Genomic DNA, 19,422 nt, shown 5'->3' with positions numbered 1-19,422 from the left:
TCTCTTTCCTTCTTGTACTTCTTCCTCCTGAAGGCAAACCTCTTCTCCCTCTATAGTTCCTTTCAGGGGAGAGGTGGGTGTCACAGATCCTGGCCCTCATTGTTGAAACTGGAAAAAGGAAGATGTTGGGAGCAGGCTTGTAACCAAGCCGGGGGACTTCCCCATGCCCAGCTCTATGCTTTGATTTCTCAGAGCAGAAACCAGCCTTTCACTATATGGCTAATTCTAAGACCCTTAGAAACAGGCGGAAACCCACCTCAGCTTCCTACACGCTTCCGAAATCTCTTTATACTTTTAAAGCTGATTGTTACAGTAGTTAATGACCATGTCTGTTTATTCCTCCATCCATCAGCTACTCCATTCATCCACAACATTTTTGGAGTGCCTAATGTGTACTTGAACTGTGACTTAAACACAGTGCAGTACCTAGACCCTGGAACGCACAGTAAAGTACTGAGATTCTTAAAAAATTAAACTCTAAAATCTCTATCAGTAATATATGGACATAGTTTAAAAAAGTAAAACAGTATCGAAATGTATAAAATGTAAAGTAGAATTTACACTCAATGAGGGTAAGCAATGTTAACAGTTTCTACAATAAATTTATGTATCTATATATGTATATACACTACACGTTATAAATTCCATAATACCTATAATTAGATAATTATATAGGGGGTCGGCCCTGTGGCCAAGTGGTTAAGTTCGCGCGCTCCGCTTCAGCGGCCCAGGGTTTCACCGGTTCGGATCTTGGGCGCGGACATGGCACCGCTCATCAGGCCATGCTGAGGTGGCATCCCACATGCCACAACTGGAAGGAACCACAACTAAGGTATACAGCTGTGTACTGGGGAGATTTGGGGAGAAAAAGCAGAAAAAAAAAAACATTGGCAACAATTGTTAGCTCAGGTGCCAATCTTAAAAAAAAAATTTAATTATATAGTTATATATAACATATAAAACATATACAACATATATGGAACATAAACATATGCAGTATCATGTACTTATATACAGTATAATATATATTAAAATTTAATACATATATAAGCAAATGCAGCGTGTGTGTGTACACAATTGGAATCATACTATGTACATCTTGCACTCTGCTTTTGTTCACTTAATAAATATTGGAACTCTCCAAATCAGAGTACATAGATCTAACTCTTTTTCATGGCTACATGGTATTCAGTTTAATACATTTTCCATAATTTAACTGGTTCCTTATTGAGGGACATTTATGTCATTGTTAGTCTTTTTAAATTTTCAAACAATGTTACAATGAACATTTTAAAATGTAGATCTTTACATATTTGGCAAGAATATCTATAAGATAAATTTCTAGAAGTGGAATTGCTAGGTCAAAGAGTAGATACTTTTAAACTTGTTCTTTTTTTTTTTTTTGCTGAGGAATGTTCTTCCTGAGCTAACGTCTGTGCCAATCTTTCTCTATTTTGTATGTGGGACACCACCACAGCAGGGCTTGTTGAGCAGTGTATAGGTCCACGCCCGGGATCCTAACCTGTGAACCCCTGCTGTTGAAGCAGACCCTGTGAACTTAACCAGGCTGACCCCTTTTAAGCATTTTGAAAACTGTTGCCAAGATGCTCTTACACGAAATTGCACCAATTCTCGCTCCTACCACTGAGAGTGCTCCATTTTCCAAAGCTTTTTAGATATTTGCCAAGATAAAAAAATTTTACCTGGTTTAATTTGCTTTTAATTAGGAGATTGCAAATTGTTTATTTTTATTAGTGATTTATATTTCTTTTAGTATGCTCTGTCCATATCTTTTGCCCATTTTGCTATTGACATTAGTTTTTAAACTTTTTAAAAAACTGATAATACAAAGCTATATTTTTAAAGATTTTATTTTTTTCCCTTTTCTCCCCAAAGCCTCCTGGTACATAGTCGTATATTTTTAGTTGTGAGTCCTTCTAGTTGTGGCATGTGGGATGCTGCCTCAGCATGGCTTGAGGAGCAGTGCCACGTCCACACTCAGGATCCGAACTGGCAAAACCCTGGGCCACTGAAGCAGAGCACCCCATCTTAACCACTCCGCCACAGGGCTGGCCCCTACAAAGCTATATTTGTATCATGCTTTACAATTTACTAAGTATTTATATATTATCTCATTTAAAATTTTGAACCTCATATAAACCTTATAAAATAAGTAGGTCTTTTCTTCATAGGTGATCAAACAGGTCACAATAAGTGGCAGAGCTGGGACTTGAACTTGTATAGCATATGTCCCCTTATCCACAATTCTGAAAACTGACAAGTTCTGAAAACCAACTTAAAAAAAAAAATTGACGCCAAAACTCATTCAACAGCAAAACCTGACCTAAAATGATGTGAGGTTATTTATAGTCTTTGTTTATTCCATTTAGTGTGCTTATTCCTCAGCATAAATATTCATGCCTTTGATTACATGGTGTTGTTCCAGAGTTCCAAATAGAGCGTTTTACATAACACATGGGGTATGCTCTGCATTACTGCCTAAAATTTGAGAAATTCTAAATTCTGAAACATCTGGATTCTTCAAGCTTTTTATTAGTTGGTTTGAAAGAGCAGAAAGTTAATTTTTACTTTTAGTCCGTTTAACGTTTTAAGGCACTGATTGCAGTTTGTTCACTTCTGTCGTTAACTTCTGTTGACCTCTTTATCTACACTTTCCAATTCGGTAGCACTAGTCATATGTGGTTATTGAGTAGTACTTGAAATGTGCCTGGTGCAAACAGATGTGCTGTAAGTGTAAAATCCACACCAGGTTTCAAAAATTTTGCACGGAAAAAAATACCTCACTTATGTTTAAATACCCATTACATGATAAAACAATATTCTGGATATATTGATTTAAATAAAATATATTATTAATATGTGGCTTGCATTACATTTCTATTGGGTTGCGCAGCTGTGTATCCAGGCTAGTACCATTCCCATTGCCACCTAGCTGGGATTCCGCGGGGCCGAATTACACACATCCCTGGGGCCCAACGGGGCTAAACGAATGCTTTGACAAATTCAGGCCGAAGTGTTGTTCTGTTTTGTGTTCTGGTGCTTTTCAAAGTCTTAAAACAACTGCTAGAAACCCCGAAAAGCCTGCAAGTCGCGTTTTCAATAAATTTGTCCAAACCACACCCCATCCTTCACCCTCTTGCGTCTGCGCAGAGGCGGGCTCGTACTGAAGATTGTCCCGCGTGGCTCTCCGTCCGCTCCAGGCGCGCCGGCGCGCGCCGCTCCCGGCGTCGGGGAGACAGCAGCGATGGCGTTCCGGTGTCAGCGGGACAGCTACGCCCGGGAGGTGCGGCCGGCTGGGCGCGGGACCTGCGGCTGCGAGCACTGGGGCGGGGCGGGAGGAGGGCGCCGCGTGGAGGGAGCGCCGAGCTAGGTTCGGTCCCGGCGTACTGAGGGCGCGGGGCGGGCTTTATTCTCTCCTCCCTCTGCCCAGTTCGCCACCACCGTGGTCTCCTGCCGTCCCGCGGAGCTGCAGACAGAAGGAAGCAACGGCAAGAAGGAGGTGCTGAGCGGTTTCCAAGTGGTGCTGGAAGACACGCTGCTTTTCCCCGAGGGCGGGGGGCAGGTACCAGGCCCGTTCCTCAGCCCGACCTCCCCAGGAAGCCCCTAAGTCCTTCATGCTCAGGTGGAAAATGCTCTCCTGCGCCTCTGCCTCAGCCATAATAAATACAGATGTTCAGTTCAGCTCGATTGGTCATCCATCAAGTGTTTATCAACAAGTACTTATTTGGCTGTAACGTATGTTAGGTACTGTTCCAGGTTCCAAGGATAAGGGGTGAACAAGACAGTGTCTCTTCATATATGCAATGTTTATTGGAGAAGACAGACAAAACCCTGAAGAGATAAAGAAATAGTATGCTAGGTATAAGTATTGTAAAGAAAAATAAAGCTTGAGGGAAAGAGAGTGATGAGATGCTCTCCTAGTAGGGGGCAAGTTGTTTCAGTAGAGATGTAAGTGAAGTAAGGGGGGGAGCCATTGCAGTTATCTGGTGGTACTGGCAGGGAAGGGGGAGGTATTCCCGACAGAGAGAATGGCGAGTGCAACGGCCCTGAGGTAGGAATTAGGATGTTTGGCAGGGACTGAAAAAGATTCCTCTGAGAGAGTTCAAGTGTGATAGATGGGTTACAATAGCACAACAGAGGGCAGACTTATCAGTGCTATGACAGAGTAGGGTGTGAACATGGAAGGGGAGGATAACAACCCCAAAGGTGGGCATTATAGGAGAGGCCTTTCCAGCAGAGATAATAGCACAAACAAAGGCAGGGAAGCCTGAGGGAATCTGATGTGTCTGGGTAACTGCAAATAGTCCCATATAGTTGGAGCCTGTGGTGCATGTTGATGACAGGCTGGAGATGACCTTGAAAAGGTAAGTATGGGTCAGTTCAGAGGTCCTTGAAGGATGTGTTAAGGTGTGTGGACTTCATTCAGAAAGCTGTGATGAGCCATGGAAGTACTTAGGCAAAGAAATGACATGAGAAAACACGTTCAATAAACTTGATAGTGAGAAAGTCCCAATTTCATACCACTTGTCATCATTTCAGTGATTTTCCCAACATAGGGGTTTCCTGATCTGCTGAAGGAAAATCTGTGCCCTGAGGTGTCCATAGAAGTTCGCATTTTAGACATCACTTCTTTCAAGAACTCTTCCCTGATTCCCCAAGACTGTTGGATCTCTTTCCTTTGAGCTCCTCTAGAACAGTGCACTTTTGCACATTATAGCCTGTTGTAGATCATGTTGCAGTTATCTGTTTACCTGTCTGTATTCTTCTCCAGGCTCTTAGTTCCTTGAGGGACCCTGTCTTGTCTACATTGTATTCTTAGGCTGACACACTGTCTTGTAAGCAGTTGGCACTTGATACTTTTTTAAATGAATGAGTATTTTGGAATCTAATTCTAGTAGTAGTGCAGAGGATGGAGTGGAGGGAGGGAGGAAAATTCAGTCATTTTAGAGACTACTGAAAGATAAGAATGTAAAGTAAGGCAGTGAGAGAGGATTAAGTTTCTTTGAGTTTTACTAAAATCGTCCTTGCTGTAGTTACAATCTGTGTTTTAATTCTGTTCTGAACAACGAAACATACAGATGTTCACAGTGGAGAGGACAGAGACAGTCCCTTCGTGGAACAGAGTGGACCCATCTCACTTGGCATTGCCTCTTGTCCTTTAGGGAATCTTAAATTCTAAGTCTGTTTCTCACATACTTTGCCTAGGGGTCTTTGTATCCAGGAGCTAGGGTGAGCCCTGCCTCCCACTACTGATTTCCTTTACTTCTTTCCCTCAGCCTGATGACCATGGTACAATTGATGGTGTCCCTGTGCTGAGAGTGACCCGCCGGGGGGCTCAGGCTGATCATTTCACACAGACACCCCTGACCCCTGGGAGAGAGGTCCAGGTCCGGGTGGACTGGGAGCGGAGGTTTGACCACATGCAGCAGCATTCAGGTAGGTAGGGTGGGATGGGGGACATACAGAAGGGGCACTTGCCAAGTATGGGGATGCCACGATGGTTGAGATGTGGTTTGGGTTCTCTAGGAGTGAACCCTTTGGAAGAGATGGACGTATTCAGAATCAGCTCTGATTCACGCAGGATATGATAAGTGTTACAGAAGCAATATGAACAATTAAAGGAAATTTATTAGAATGACTGCTGGATTGAGTATTACGCACTTCCCACTTGATATCTTTATCTGGATGTCTCATAGGCTGTTTAAACTCAAAATATCCAAAACAGAGTTAAGAAGCCACCGCCTCCCCTAGACCTGGTCTTCCGTTAGCATCCACCCAGTTGCTGAAATCCTGGAAGTCAGTGGATCACTGAGTCCTGTCGGTTTATCTTCTGAATACCTCTCCACTTCCTTCCACTGTCAACTCAGTCATCCCCGTCCCGGCTCTCCTTGTCATTCCCCTGGACCTCTGTAGTAGATCATTTGTGAAATGGCATCACAAAGCCTCTTGCAGAATTCTTGTGAGGGTTTTCAGTGAAGTATGTCTCAAGAGTATTACCCAGTGCCTGGCAGGTCTTCAACAAGGAGAATTTCTGTGATGATATCACTGAGGGAGCATGTGACTGTAGGCTTCTCACTCTGTCTCTTGCTCTCTCTGCTCAGGGCAGCATCTTATTACAGCAGTTGCCGACCATCTGTTTGGGCTAAAGACAACATCATGGTGAGCAGGAGGCATAAGACTAACCACAGGGCATGGGTCTCTGACTACCGTCTCCTCTCCCAGGCATGGGTCAGGGAGGAGGAGGATAAAAGAAAGAGTAGTATTCAAAATCTGCTGTGTTGTCCTGTTCCCCTTGAAGATGGGGTGGTGGGTGACCTTGTGTTTGTTAGGGGGAACGCAAGGATGAGAGAAGACATCTGCCTTTGATTAGGAAAGAACATGGAATTTGGAGCCCAAACACATAGGGGTGAATCCTGGCTGCATGACCTTGATCACATTCTTTCATGCCCCTCACCTGTGAAATGGGACTAGCAATCCCTAGTTTACAAGATTTTGGAGAGGATTAAATAACGGCATTTACACGAACATTCTTTGTAAACTGTAAACTTTCCTATGTTGTTGTTATTGTCATCATCAGCATCCCGTGACCACCTACTTCTTCTGGCAGGGAGTTAGGGCGACTCCGGAGTGTGATTGAGCTGGATAGCCCCTCTGTAACTACAGAGCAAGTAGCTGCCATCGAGCAAAGTGTCAATGAAAAAATCAGAGATCGGCTGCCCGTGAATGTGCGAGAACTGAGCCTGGATGATCCTGAGGTGGAGCAGGTGAGGGAGAGCCAGCAGGGTGGCCTCTGTAGAATGGCCCTCTGAGGGCGCCTCATCGAAATTCAGACAGCCCTTCTCCCTCCCCTGTGTTCCAGGTGAGGGGCCGGGGTCTGCCGGATGATCATGCTGGGCCCATTCGAGTTGTTACCATCAAGAGCGTTGATTCCAACATGTGCTGTGGGACCCACGTGAGCAATCTCAGTGACCTTCAGGTAGGTGAGAAGGGCTGTTGAATGGTGGGAGAGGGAGTGTCGGGGGAGTGCGGGATCACGACAGGCTGGGAGTGATAGAGGAGGACAGTTGAGTCCTAAGCGAATCACTCCTTTATTGCTTCCGAGCTGGGGGAGGTCTAGGTGTCTCCTGCCCTCAGGCCCAGCACCCACTGTGGTTTATGCATGTGTGTTACCCGCTTGCCTCATCTAGGTCATTAAAATTCTGGGCACTGAGAAGGGGAAAAAGAACAAAACCAACCTGATATTTCTGGCTGGGAACCGAGTGCTTAAGTGGATGGAGAGAAGTCATGGGACTGAAAAAGCACTGACCTCTCTGCTTAAGTATGCCCCTTCTGTAGCTCCTGTTTCTCAGAGCCAGGGCGCCCCGGAGCGTAGCTCTCCTACCCCTAATGTAGACAGAATCATCTCGGGGGGGGGGGGTAAGATGCAATCATAAATGATAAAGCGCTTTGCTTAGTAAATCGGATGCACACAAAATGGTTTATTCCTTTTTATCCTCTCCCTTCATTTGCCTGCGAGGCCTCCTTGTCCCCAGGTCCCCATCTGGAGGAAGACAAACTATCAAGAAGGGCATCATTGATTTACGTCTAATGCCAAAGGCAGTTGGGAAACTGGGCAGGTCTCCACAAACCTCTCTTGCAGGTGTGGAGCAGAGGATCATGTGGAAGCAGTGAAAAAGCTACAGAACTCCACCAAGCTCCTGCAGAAGGTGATTGATTCCATGGAGGGTGGAGTGGGCCTGGGCTCTGCCTGGAATGGGCTCCCCAGACTCAGCCCCTCTGCCTAACCAGATGTGTGGTTTGTCAGAGGAGGAGTGAGGGAGAATGAAGCAGAGGGAAGGTAGTGCTCCTGCTTGTTATCCTTTCTACCTGTTATATCATTCATTTCAGAACAACCTGAATCTGCTCAGAGACCTGGCTGTGCACGTTGCTCACAGCCTCAGGAACAGCCCAGACTGGGGAGGTGTGGTTGCATTACACAGGTGAGAGACAAAGCAGAGGGCCTTGGGCTTACGGCTCAGCCTCTCCCCTGTGTGCAGTGCGTGGTGGGAGGCGGGTTGCTCATTGGTACTCTCAATGCTAAATAGACCCTAAGAAATGTGTTACCTACCAGGTTTCCTAGGTTTGATCTAAACATCTTCACTACAACCCTGTACCTTTCATTAGCACCTTTCCTTACCTTCTTCACCATCTGATAGATCTCCACTTATCTGGGTGAATCCTATTTAAGGGAGACAGAAACAAATACAAAGCTTGTTTTAAACTACTAAGGCTGAGAAGGCCGTCCTGCTGGCCCTCAGCTAGCAGTTTTTCTCTTTCTTTCTAAGGGGGTCTGGCACTTTGCACAAGCAGGCAGCAGTGAAGCCAGCCTCAGGAGGAGCTGGGCTTCTTGTTTCCCAGCTCCCACTCCAACCTGGATCTCACGTCTGTGTCCTTTGTTTTAGGAAGGAGGGTGATTCTGAGTTCATGAATATCATTGCCAATGAGATTGGGTCAGAGGTAAGAGGAGCATGAGATTCTTTGTCCACCCTGGGTAGAGACCTAAGTAGGGGGCATTAGATTAGCTGAAGTCCCTCCACATGAATACATGAAGAGTAGGGTACCAGCCAAGCTCTGTTTTAGGTGCCAGGCGGGGTCTATGGTAGTGCTCCTTCTGGGGCTGTGACATTTACCAGCTTCTGAGCTAGTTTCATCAAGAGCTGGAACTTCTCCAAACCACTCACATTTATGTGTGCTGAGGGCCTGATTTTAGAAATGCAGGGGTAGGCTAGGCCCTTTGAAGGCCATCCCTTCCATTTTCCTTTGCCTCTGGCTTCATCTGCCCCTTCCTGTCCTGATAGTCCAGAGCTTAGTGATTTCCAGGTCTGTCTTTCACATTTACTTCAAAAACACTTTTCGGAATACCTACACTGGGCCAAGGAGTGTGTCTGTTTTTCTTCACTTCTTCTGTGTAGAGAGTACTGATTCTCGAGGAGCTCACTCTAGTCTGGGAGACAAACAAGTGCAGAGACATTTTCAATTTAGGGTGATAAATGCTAGAGGCGCAGGAGCACATTAGCTGAAAGGGTGGGGAGGCTTCAGGGGAGGGGCCTTGAAGACTGCTTAGTGGTCATTGACAGACAAGGGAGCAAACGTGGCCAGGCGGAGGGAACCAGGTTTCGTCAATGGCAGGCACAGGGTGCATCGGGGGAGGGTGGTGGCCAGGCTGCAAAAGTTGGCAGGAGTTAGATCCCTGAAGGCATTTTATGGTTGCTCATGGTCAGCAGCCTTCTGCCGCCTCCTTACTGTTCAACCTAAGTTTCCTATAGTCACTCTCAAAAGGGTTTCTTGGCCCTCATGGGCCAGAGTGGAGGGGCTACATTATTGCTCATCAGAAACCTCGCTTGTGGTTTAGGGGGAAAAATCTGTTCTTTTTTTTGAGTTGAGATATAATTGACTTATGACATTGTGTAAGTATAAGGTGTACGATATGTTGATTTGCTCTATTTATATATTGCAATATGATAAAAAAGAAAATCTGTTCTTGAGACTGATGAGAGTGCAGAGTTGGAGGCCTGACCCACATCCTTAAGTATCGGGGCTCATCTGCTTGTCTTGCCTCCTAGGAGACCCTCCTGTTCTTAACTGTGGGCGATGAGAAAGGTGCTGGACTCTTCCTACTGGCAGGGCCGGCTGAGGCTGTGGAGACCCTGGGGCCCAGGTAATCTTCTGTGGACTGCTTTGCATGGGTAGGAGAGCCTCTAAGCCTAACCTACCAATATAGCCCTTTACCAATGAGAAGGGCCACCACATCTGCCATCTCATTTGGATTCACATAATAGGCACGTGAGATGGGCTGAGCAGAAACAATTGTCACCATCATCATTCCCAGTTTTACAGATGAGAGATGGCACGTCACGTGCCTGAGAGCTCACAGTTAAAGTGGCAGAACCGAGACTCAAACCCAGGTCTTTTGGCTCCAGATCTCATGTGCTTTCTGCTTTTTCTTTTAGAAATTGAGATTCTTAGGACATACATGAATACAGGTGCTAGATTATCAGTAGGCAGGTGAAGCATTTGCTGAAGGCACCAGCAAAGCAGAGGCACAGACAAACTCTCTGGGGAAGAAAAATTAGGATTTGGGGACTAAATAAAAAAAGGCATTGATGTAGTTGTTATGGAAAAGTCAGAACTTTGTTGAACTACTTTTTCCTTGTATTGTTTATATTTCATTATTTTAAATTAGATATGGAGGTGTATTGCCCCATATTCTTTCTGGCTTTTAGGGTTTTCAAAGTCCTGATTGGCTCTGATGCATCTGTATTCATTGTGAGACATTGAAGGAAAACATAACATTTAAAGCAGAGGCAGCCAGATGTGGGCTGTTGAGTGGTTTGGGCTGTGTACTCTGTTAAATTTTCAAAATTAGCATCTAATTTTGACACATTCCCGCATGGTAGTAGCTTCAAGGAACTGAGCAGTGGCCACCCTCTTCAGACAGGACGGGCTCGTCCAGGGTGCAGAGTCCCACCTTCTCACTCACCCCCAGCTTCCTTCACTGCTGCTCCCCAAAGGGGTTATGTCCACAGCCCCCTACTCCTAGTGTGCACTGACCCTGCTCCCTGGAGGGTTCCAAACCCATTTCTAGACACTTCTGTTGTTTCCAGTTATTTACTTTTACAATAAGCATAGTATATATAACTTTGTGCACACATGCAGATATTTTTAGGAAGGATTTCTAGAAGCCATCTACTCTTCCTCTACCGCCCCTCAGCCCTTGGGGAAGGACTCAAGGCTGCCCTTGGATTTTCTGTGGTTTCTCCCACAAAGACCTTCTCCCTGACTCTTTGTCTGCTCCCCAGGGTGGCTGAGATCCTGGAAGGCAAAGGAGCAGGGAAGAAAGGCCGCTTTCAGGGCAAGGCCACCAAGATGAGCCGGCGCTTAGAGGTGCAGGCGCTTCTCCAGGACTATGTCAGCACGCAGAGCGCTGAGGAGTGAGGACTCCAGCGCCTCCCTGCCGCCTGCCGTTGAGAATGGGCCTCCTGTGACCACAGAATCTCTTGGACAATAAAATAGTTTGACTTGAAATGATTGTAGTACCATGTGTATTTATATGACTAATTTATACAGTATAGTCCAGTATGCTTATGCAGTGAATATTTGTGAATAAACAACTTTCTAATTGGGTCTGCTAGGCATAGCTGACGTGCATGAGCATTATGTTGATGGGTTGTGCTAATTTATTGAAACCCAGCTGAAACTTTTCTTCACGCAGAAATACCTGCTGCCTTAGGCGAGTGCACACCAGTCTGGAGGCTTGACGTAGGGCTTAGATTCATCATCTCTGTTTTCTTTTTTTTTCTTTTCCTAGTCCTGTGTTTCAGAACTAAAAAGTATCAGTGACTTTGCAAATAGGTCAAGAAGCCACAAAAATATACAGTAGAAAGATGCTCCAAGTCTGTTATTGAGGCAGAAAAAGGATGCAAAGGGGCCGGCCCAGTGGTGTAGCAGTTAAGTTTGCATGTTCTGCTTCGGTGGCCCAGGGTTCACTGGTTTGGATCCTGGGTGCCGAGCTACGCACTGCTTATCAAGCCATGCTGTGGCAGGTGTCCCACATATTAAAAAATAGAGGACAATGAGCACGTTTGTTAGTTCAGGGCCAATCTTTCTCAGCAAAAAGAGGGGGATTGACGGCAGATGTTAGATCTGGGCTAATCTTCCTCAAAAAAAAGGATGGAAAAAGATACCTTGGAAGACGATCCAGAGAAAGCTGGTGTAGCATTATTAATATTAGATGAATGAGACCTTAAGAATCATTATTAGAGATCAAGAGGACGTCATGATAAAAGGAAGATAAAGTAGTTCTAAGTTTGAGTATCTAATAACAGCCTCAAAGTACGTAAAGCAGACGTTGGCAGATCTAAAAGGGGAAACAGACAAATCCACAATTGATGAAAGATTTAAACTCATCTTGCAGTAACTGATAGAACAAGAGGAAGTGTTATCTCGAGGTTAAGAGCATAGACTTTGGAGTTTCACAGACCTGAGTAAAAATCCTGACTTTGTGCGTCTATAGGTGATAAAACCAAAGAAAAGCAAGGAAGTTATTACTTTTAAAAGTCAGGACAGTGTTTCCTTCTGGGGGGCAGTATGGAGAAGGGACCCAAGATGGAGGGGAGGGTGGTCTCTGGGGTGCCAGCAGTGTTCTGTTTTTTGACTTGGGTAGCGCTTACGTAGGTGTTTGCGTTATGATTATTCATTATAGTCTACATTTACGTTTTATTCCATGAGGTTATACTTCACAATTTAAGAATACAACTAAAAAACTTCTGGTTCTGTCGTTTACTCGCCTGGGGAAAGTTACCTTGCCCTCTCAACCTTCAGTTTTCTCACCAGTGAAATGGTGGTGATGGCAGTGCCCAGTTCTCTGGGGTGTTGTGAAGTAATGTATTCAACTGTAAGTGCTCAAGGAAACCACTTTGTGGATTCCCCGAGATAACTAAGAACACTTAAACTTTTTTTTTTCTTGACAGGGAAAGAGTCACCCTGAGCTAGCGTCTGTTGTCTTTTCTTTCTCCCCAAAGCCCCAGTGCATATTTGTATATCCTAGCTGTGAGTCGTTCTAGTTCTTTGTGAGCCGCCACTGCAGCATGGCTACGAGTGGTGTGGTTCTGCCACCTGGAAAGTGAACCCGGGACACCCAGGTGGTGAGCGCCAAACTTTAACCCCTAGGCTTGCTCTGAACATGTAAGTTTTAATTACCTCATGTTCTGTTCCTGTTTACCTGCAGATTGGGACTGGATTGCAAATGCAGAGTGGCTGCCCTCCCTCCACCCCCAGGTGAGCCCCGTCCCTGCATGGTGCTGCTGCGGCTGTGGGTGCGGGCGTCCTGTGTGCTTTCCCGAGTTATTTGGAGCTATGATTGAGCCCAAGGGAGGCGGCTTTTGAGCCCAGCGGCTACTGGCAAATAGCTTCAGCTTAGGGATTCATCTCCTTGTTCACACAAGGACTTTATTCAGGTAAAATTCCCACCTGAGGAAGTCTGCTGCTGTTCATGCTAGAGAAACTGAGGCAGGCAGGGAGCATGGCTTCAAAGAGTTTTGGTGGAAGGAGTTGAGTGGTGACCTCGTGCAGTGGCTTCCAAGCTTTTCAGTTTAAATGAAGGCAGCCTTTCTTCATGAGGTCTTCATACAGAAGCCCAATATAGAAATGGGTGAAAGCTGCGCTGATCTGCTTGGAACAGGGAGTGGAGGCTTGGAGTTTTGCGAGCCCTTAGGAAGACCCTCAGGCCCCCCATGGAGCCACAGGGCACCATTTGAAACCCATTGGTTTAGTGCAACCACCTTATTTTATAGATAAGGAAGTTCTGGCAGGTTAGGTGCCAATGGTGCGTAATTAGTACCATAGTGCAATAAGCTCCTGAGGTAGTTACTTAAAAAGGTTAGTTTCAAATTTAACAAGTAATTTTTCTTTTTGAGGAAGACTGGCCCTGAGCTAACATCTGTGCCCATCTTCCTCTACTTCATATGTGGGATGCTGCCACAGCATGGCTTGCCAAACGGTGCCTAAGTCTGCACCTGGGATCCGAACCAGCAAACCCCGGGCTGCTGTAGCAGAATGTGCGAACTTCGCCGCTGTGCCACTGGGCCAGCGCCAAAACAAGTAATTTTTAATGCGCCATTCCATTTCAAAATGTAGGCAAATCCCCCCAAACAGCCCTTGCATTTTCCCCCACAGAGCATGTCAGTCATGATGTTTGGAGTTGTGCTGACCCTTCACGTTCAAACTTACAGTTGAATCCTGGGTCTTCTGGTGAAGTTCAGGGATTCCACGTGCTGTGATATCATACTGGTAGGAAGTTCGGGGTACAAATGAATAAAAATGTAGTCTGTGAAACCAGGAAATTAGTGATATCCCTTTCAGTCTTTGCAAGAGGAAACATTTATTCACAAATTACCTCTTTTCTAAACACAATCCCAATTTTAGGAGCTGTCCAGTACTAATTCCCAATTTTCCAACTAGATTCCAGGTCTTTCTAGGACTGTCCTAACTAAGGTCGCAGAGTCAAAACAGAATTCCAGGCCTGGAAGGAAACTTAGAGATTGACAATCTGATCTGACAAATGAGGAGATAAACTCTTTTTTCTTTATTGTGGTGAAATAAACATAACATAACATTTACCATTTTAACCATTAAAGGAGATAAACTTAAGTGAATTGTCCAAAGGTATGCCACTCAATGGTAGAGCCCCAGTAGGAGTCTCGTCCCTGAACTTTTGTGCAACCTCTTCCTGCGGCAGCCCACTGCCTCAAAACTCATAACCCGGGTGACCTTGTACCCATCCTCCAAGTAGTGCACAAACTCCCGTTACACGTGAGCAGTTAAGACAGCTGAGTCAATGATGGGCCAAAATCCGACGCTGCCACTTTCGGTGGTAAATATTTAGCCCCTCAACTGGTGAATGAGCTCTCTGTTGGTGTTGGCAAAAATTGCTAACCTTTGTAATTAAGATCTTAAGCTGAAATCAACCTAACACTCAGATCCAGCCACAGTTAACTTTAGCCAGAACAAATAGTCAAGGCATAGATAGCCAGGATGAAATGACACAAGAAAAAGAAGGAGAAAACTGCCACCTAGGGGGGATAAACTGGCTGCGCCTGTGGGCAGCTGCTTCCGTATTCTTCCTCCAACTCTGAGAGGAGCATCATGAAATGAGCTTCTGGCCATAAACGTGGTTTGCTGAAAGAGAAGTGAAGTTTCATAGAATGGGCCTCTGGGACAATCCAGCTTTGGTGGGGAATCCTTTTTTCCTCATGTTTCAAGGGACCTTAAGGAGAGAATGACAAGGTCTAATGAGTCTTCTCTGAAAGTGAAAGAAGCTGAAACAGCTTGTCTGGTAAGATTGAAAGCCAGAAGGCAGCCTACATGTGAAGGACAGGACCCTGGAGTTGGAGGGCCTCAGCTGGGTCCAGGAGATGGATTGGTGGGAGAGCTGGGCTGCAAGGAGGTGGCCAGAAGGAAGGGGAATTTGAGTTTCTGAGGCAAAATTTAGGCATTGATGCTGCATCACTAGGCCTAAGCATCATCAGGAGATTTTTAAAATGTGTTTTGTAAAAGTCTTCCCCTTGGGGCCGGCCTGGTGGCTCAGCGCTTATGTGCGCACATTCTGCTTTGGCTGCCCGGGGTTCGCTGGTTCGGATCCCACGTGCGGACATGGCACCACTTTGTACGCCATGCTGTGGTAGGCGTCCCACATATAAAAAGGAGGAAGATGGGCATGGATGTTAGCTCAGGGCCAGTCTTCCTCAGCAAAAAGAGGAGGATTGGCAGCAGTTAGCTCAGGGCAAATCTTCCTCAAAAAAAAAGTCTTCCCACAACCCTGCCCCTGAGCCACCCAGTTCCCCTTGACGGAGACAACCACTGTTATCAACTTCTCATGCATCCTCTGGTAGTATTTTTTCATAGATGTGTATCAATCTTGCCTCTTTTGAAACATAAATGGCACATACTGTACACTCCTCTGCATCCTGCTTTTCTCAAATAGGTGTCATGTTTTAAGACAAAACCATAATATAGAAATCATGCAGGACAAAATGGGTTCACCGGTGGGAGGCGGGCAAGTCGTCTTTGCTTCATAGAAGGTTCCTTACTTACAGGAGGACTCAGGCAGATCCCCTTGAACAGAGACCCACGTGAATTCATTTTCTCTGTGTGTGAGATCTCCCTCTGTCCCTTTGTGTTTCTGTTTCATCAGGGTGTCAGAGCAATGGGTTGGAGGCCACCCTTGCTTGCCACCACTCAGCTGGATTCTGGTCACGTAGGCCTAGAGTCACCGTATCACGTATGATCCAAATGTGGGCGCTTCTGAGAGTGAAACGAGTGCTCCACACATGATGCCAGCACCCCAGTCACAAACCCGGACTGTCCCAGGCAAACCAAGGGGTCTGGTCTCCCTGTGGAGACTCCCCCTGAGCTTCTGTTTCTTGACCTGAAAATGAGGATGTGAACACGGTGTCCTAAGAAAGATGGAACTTTCCGAAATAACTCAATTAGGAAAATATATAAACACTTGAGCAAATTATGTGAAAAACATTAATTAGTTGTGTAAACAAAGGGAAAATGAGGGAGCATTTTTGGACTGGTAATGTCATTCACGCCTGTCAAAGGGCCCTAATCCAGTAGCCTGGGGAGAGGGGAGAGGAGCAGTTTGTGTTCAGGGCATGGGTGGACTGTCCTTCCTGAGGTTTACCGGAAAACAAAGCAGAATGAGTTTAATCGTCTGTCAGAGTAGCGTCAAATGAGCACAAACAGAATAATAAATATTTTATCAAGTCGCACAAAAAGTGATAGAGTTTTATGTACATATACATACATACATAGATTGTGTATTCTGGAACGCTATTATAACCCACTCTTACAGCGTAGAAATAGTGAGAAGGGGCACCTTCTTGTCTTCTAAGAAAGTTTTATGACTTAAGTATCCATTAGTCACTGAAGATGTAGACGTTGCGGCTTGCACCAAGGTGAGGGTGTCCTGTGTGACCGGATGTGCACAGATAGGATGTGGGTCACATGTTAGTATGAAAGATGAAGGACAGACACAGAGCAGGGGACACACTGAAGTCAGGAAGGCACTGTGCCCCAATGTCCTGTAGCCCCATCCCACCCTTCAGTCCTGAGTGGAAACCAGTGGGTCGGCCAAGCTATGCTAGAATGCCAGGTGTTTTCCTTAAAAGGAACTTAAATAAACTCCAGGGCCTTGCTGGGAAAACAGACAGCTCAACACACTCTAATGAAAAACTCTTGCAGAAGGCTTCTGTGTCTCCCATTTCTTCGCTGAATTTGGTCCAAACGGTGACTAAAGCGCCCTTGATGGAGGGCAACCAGGGCTATCTGGGAAAAATGACAGAGAAGTTTCCTTCTTTCTCTAGAAATGTCTGCACCTTCTGTGCAGACTACTGCTGGCAGAGTGCCAGGCTCTCAACTTTAAGGAACAAGAGCGAGTCTTAGTTAACCGACCTGGGCCTGTGTCCAGAGCGGAAGAGGTGCTCACAGGGCAGCCTTCTCTTGCTTTTGCTGAGCCCTTTCATAACTCCCTGCAGGAGCGACCTGCAGCCAAGTCTTGCTGGTAAATATTGTCTTCAAACACCAACCTCAAAGCCAAGTGTTTCAGAAATAAGGGAAGAGGCAACGTTTTCTTCTGTGGAAATGAAAGTCCCTCTTCCTTTCATATCATCTGTTTTTATTGTTGTTGACTTGTGCATAAAAAATCACAGAATTCATTTGTTCATTTATTTAATAGATGTTTATTGAGAGTGTGGTGTGTTCTGGACACTGTTCTAAGAACGAGGCCACACTGGTGAATGATGCGGCTGCGGTCAGTGTTCTGACGGCATTTACGGCCATGCAGAAGAAAGACAGGAAAGGGACAAGCAAATAAATGTAAAATTATACATTTTGTTAAGTCAAAGAAGAAAAGAACAGGGTGAAATGAAAGAAAATAAGGGGGGAGGAGAGCAGGGGAGGGTTGTGGTAGCGACAAAGGAGGCTTGGGGAGAATTTAGTCCCCTCATGACCTCCAGCATCCAGGCCATCTCAGATGAAGCAGTGTGCTTACTAGGCAAGCAAAACTAGTTTGTTGGGACTGCAGGGTGGCATAGTGGTTACGTTCGTGTGCTCTGCTTCAATGGCCAGGGATTCATGGGCCTGGATCCCAGGTGTGGACCCACACACAGTTCATCAAGCCATGCTGTGGTGGTGTCCCACATACGAAACAGAGGAAGATTGGCGCAGATGTTAGCTGAGGGCCAATCTTCCTCACCCAAAAAAACCCCCAAAACAAAAAACTAGTTTGTTTCCCTTCCAACCAGATGGTAATCACTGAGACCCTTCGTTATAGAAATTCTGGAGCTGTGAATTGTCCTCAGGCCCAGAAGGTGACCATGGCCTTGAAGAGGCTGCTGGATTTATCTATGAGTCATCCATGCTTTGGGCACCTTTTATGTGACTGCTACAAGGAGGCAAACAGACAGACATGGAACTCCTGTTGCTCTTCATCCAAATGAGCCTCTCCTGCCCCTGCTAGTCCATTTCTTCTGATTCCCAGAGGCCCACCTGCCTCCCCGTTATCAGAAGGCAAACCCTGTGTTACACCGCAGCAGAAAGAGAGTGACGAAGACACAATTGTCTGAAAAAGACCTCATGAACACGGGGAAGGTGTGCTTGATAGAAACCTCTGCCAATTGCAATTCCAAGTAGTGAAAAGCCAACTTCAGTGCCACTGCACAATTTTTATTTTATTATTGTGTGGTATTGTTAAATTATTGGTTGATATTAAACCAATACTTTTATATACTTCTTCCAGGCATTGTTCAAATCACCTTATAATTATCAACTTGTTTAATTCTCATAACAACCCCATGAGATAGATCTTGTTGTCATCCCCATTTTACGGATGAGGATACTGAGGCACAGAGAGGTAAAGAGCTTGCCTGAGGTCACTCAGCTAGTAAATGGCAGGGTATATCTTTGAACCAGCAGCCTGGCTCCCGAGTCCATCTGTCTAATCACTGTGCTGTGTGGCCTCTTGGTGTGTCTACTATATACTTTAAAAGATCACGCAAATTATGTATGTGACCAATATCTTTTCTTTCATAAGCTAGCATCTCTCTCATGGTTAAATAAGTGATTTCAGGACAGGGGCATTTAAGGATCTTCAGGCTGTCTGGTGTTTTTGGCAAGGAAAAAGGATCCAATAAGCAAGCTATAAATAGAAGTGAAAAACTTCCATTATGATGTTGCCATGTGGCCTTTAATTTTGCCTCTGTTAGAGCAGGTACATGCATTATAGTGCTGGAACTGAAGAGCTGGGGGGTTATCCTTTTGGGGTCCAGAAGAAAGCTCCTGATTCCCTACATTTAATTCTAAGCCTGCGTTTCTCCGCATTTTCTGTTACTCTGGGCTCGCTCTCTATGGAGACAGTATTACATGTGTTTCACAAATGGTGCTAGAAAAAGGGTATTTTTCCTATTTTGGAACCTTGGTGTGAGTGAATTGGTGATTTCCACTCAGCTGAAAAACTGCCTCTCTGGAAAAGTTCAGCTGCCCCGTTTTTCTTTGCTTTGTCTTTGGTGTCTGTTACCAGCCAAAGTAACTCATCCTGACGTTTTACATGAAAACTAATTTTGAATTTCTTCTGCTCTTGTAATTTGCTTCTTGCTCCAAACCAGAATCCCGTGGCAGCCTCAGTCCCAGCATCCAGGCACCGTCTTTTGCAGTTTGACAGCAGGGGGTGCTGCAAGCCTGTGGTTCCTGAGGCCTCTGCCAGAAAAAAGAAGGATAAAAGAGCCTCTGCTCATTCAGCCAGCCTGAAGGAAGGCTTCTAATCATCCTGTTCCCTTGTCTGTGGGATGTGGAGTAATCAGA

At 45.5% G+C, this 19,422-nt stretch overlaps 1 protein-coding gene and 1 long non-coding RNA gene across 2 annotated transcripts in view; one reads left to right on the top strand and one right to left on the bottom strand.

Annotated features, from left to right (window-relative positions):
- The first annotated feature begins 3,148 nt into the window (after positions 1-3,148).
- AARSD1 (alanyl-tRNA synthetase domain containing 1) lies at positions 3,149-11,085 on the top strand. The gene is made up of 12 exons (XM_014833671.3): positions 3,149-3,304; positions 3,452-3,583; positions 5,298-5,457; positions 6,123-6,180; positions 6,629-6,785; positions 6,881-6,997; positions 7,209-7,339; positions 7,661-7,727; positions 7,909-8,000; positions 8,463-8,517; positions 9,624-9,718; positions 10,860-11,085. Exons 1-12 carry the CDS (start codon positions 3,266-3,268, stop codon positions 10,993-10,995), a joined length of 1,239 nt encoding a protein of 412 aa, XP_014689157.1. The 5' UTR covers positions 3,149-3,265; the 3' UTR covers positions 10,996-11,085.
- LOC139040053 (uncharacterized) overlaps positions 8,948-19,422 on the bottom strand; it is a 32,979-nt gene continuing 22,504 nt past the window's right edge. The window contains exons 2-3 of the long non-coding RNA XR_011493851.1: positions 13,789-13,885; positions 8,948-9,004 (exon numbers count right to left, since the gene is read on the bottom strand). This is a non-coding gene — a long non-coding RNA (uncharacterized lncRNA). The remainder of the gene's footprint in view (positions 9,005-13,788; positions 13,886-19,422) is intronic.

The sequence above is a fragment of the Equus asinus genome, chromosome 13, assembly GCF_041296235.1.
Source record: "Equus asinus isolate D_3611 breed Donkey chromosome 13, EquAss-T2T_v2, whole genome shotgun sequence".
In the NCBI taxonomy this organism is placed as follows: Eukaryota; Metazoa; Chordata; class Mammalia; order Perissodactyla; family Equidae; genus Equus; species Equus asinus.
Note: the sequence above shows the minus strand (reverse complement) of the source record. Positions and strands in the feature narration are given on the sequence as shown.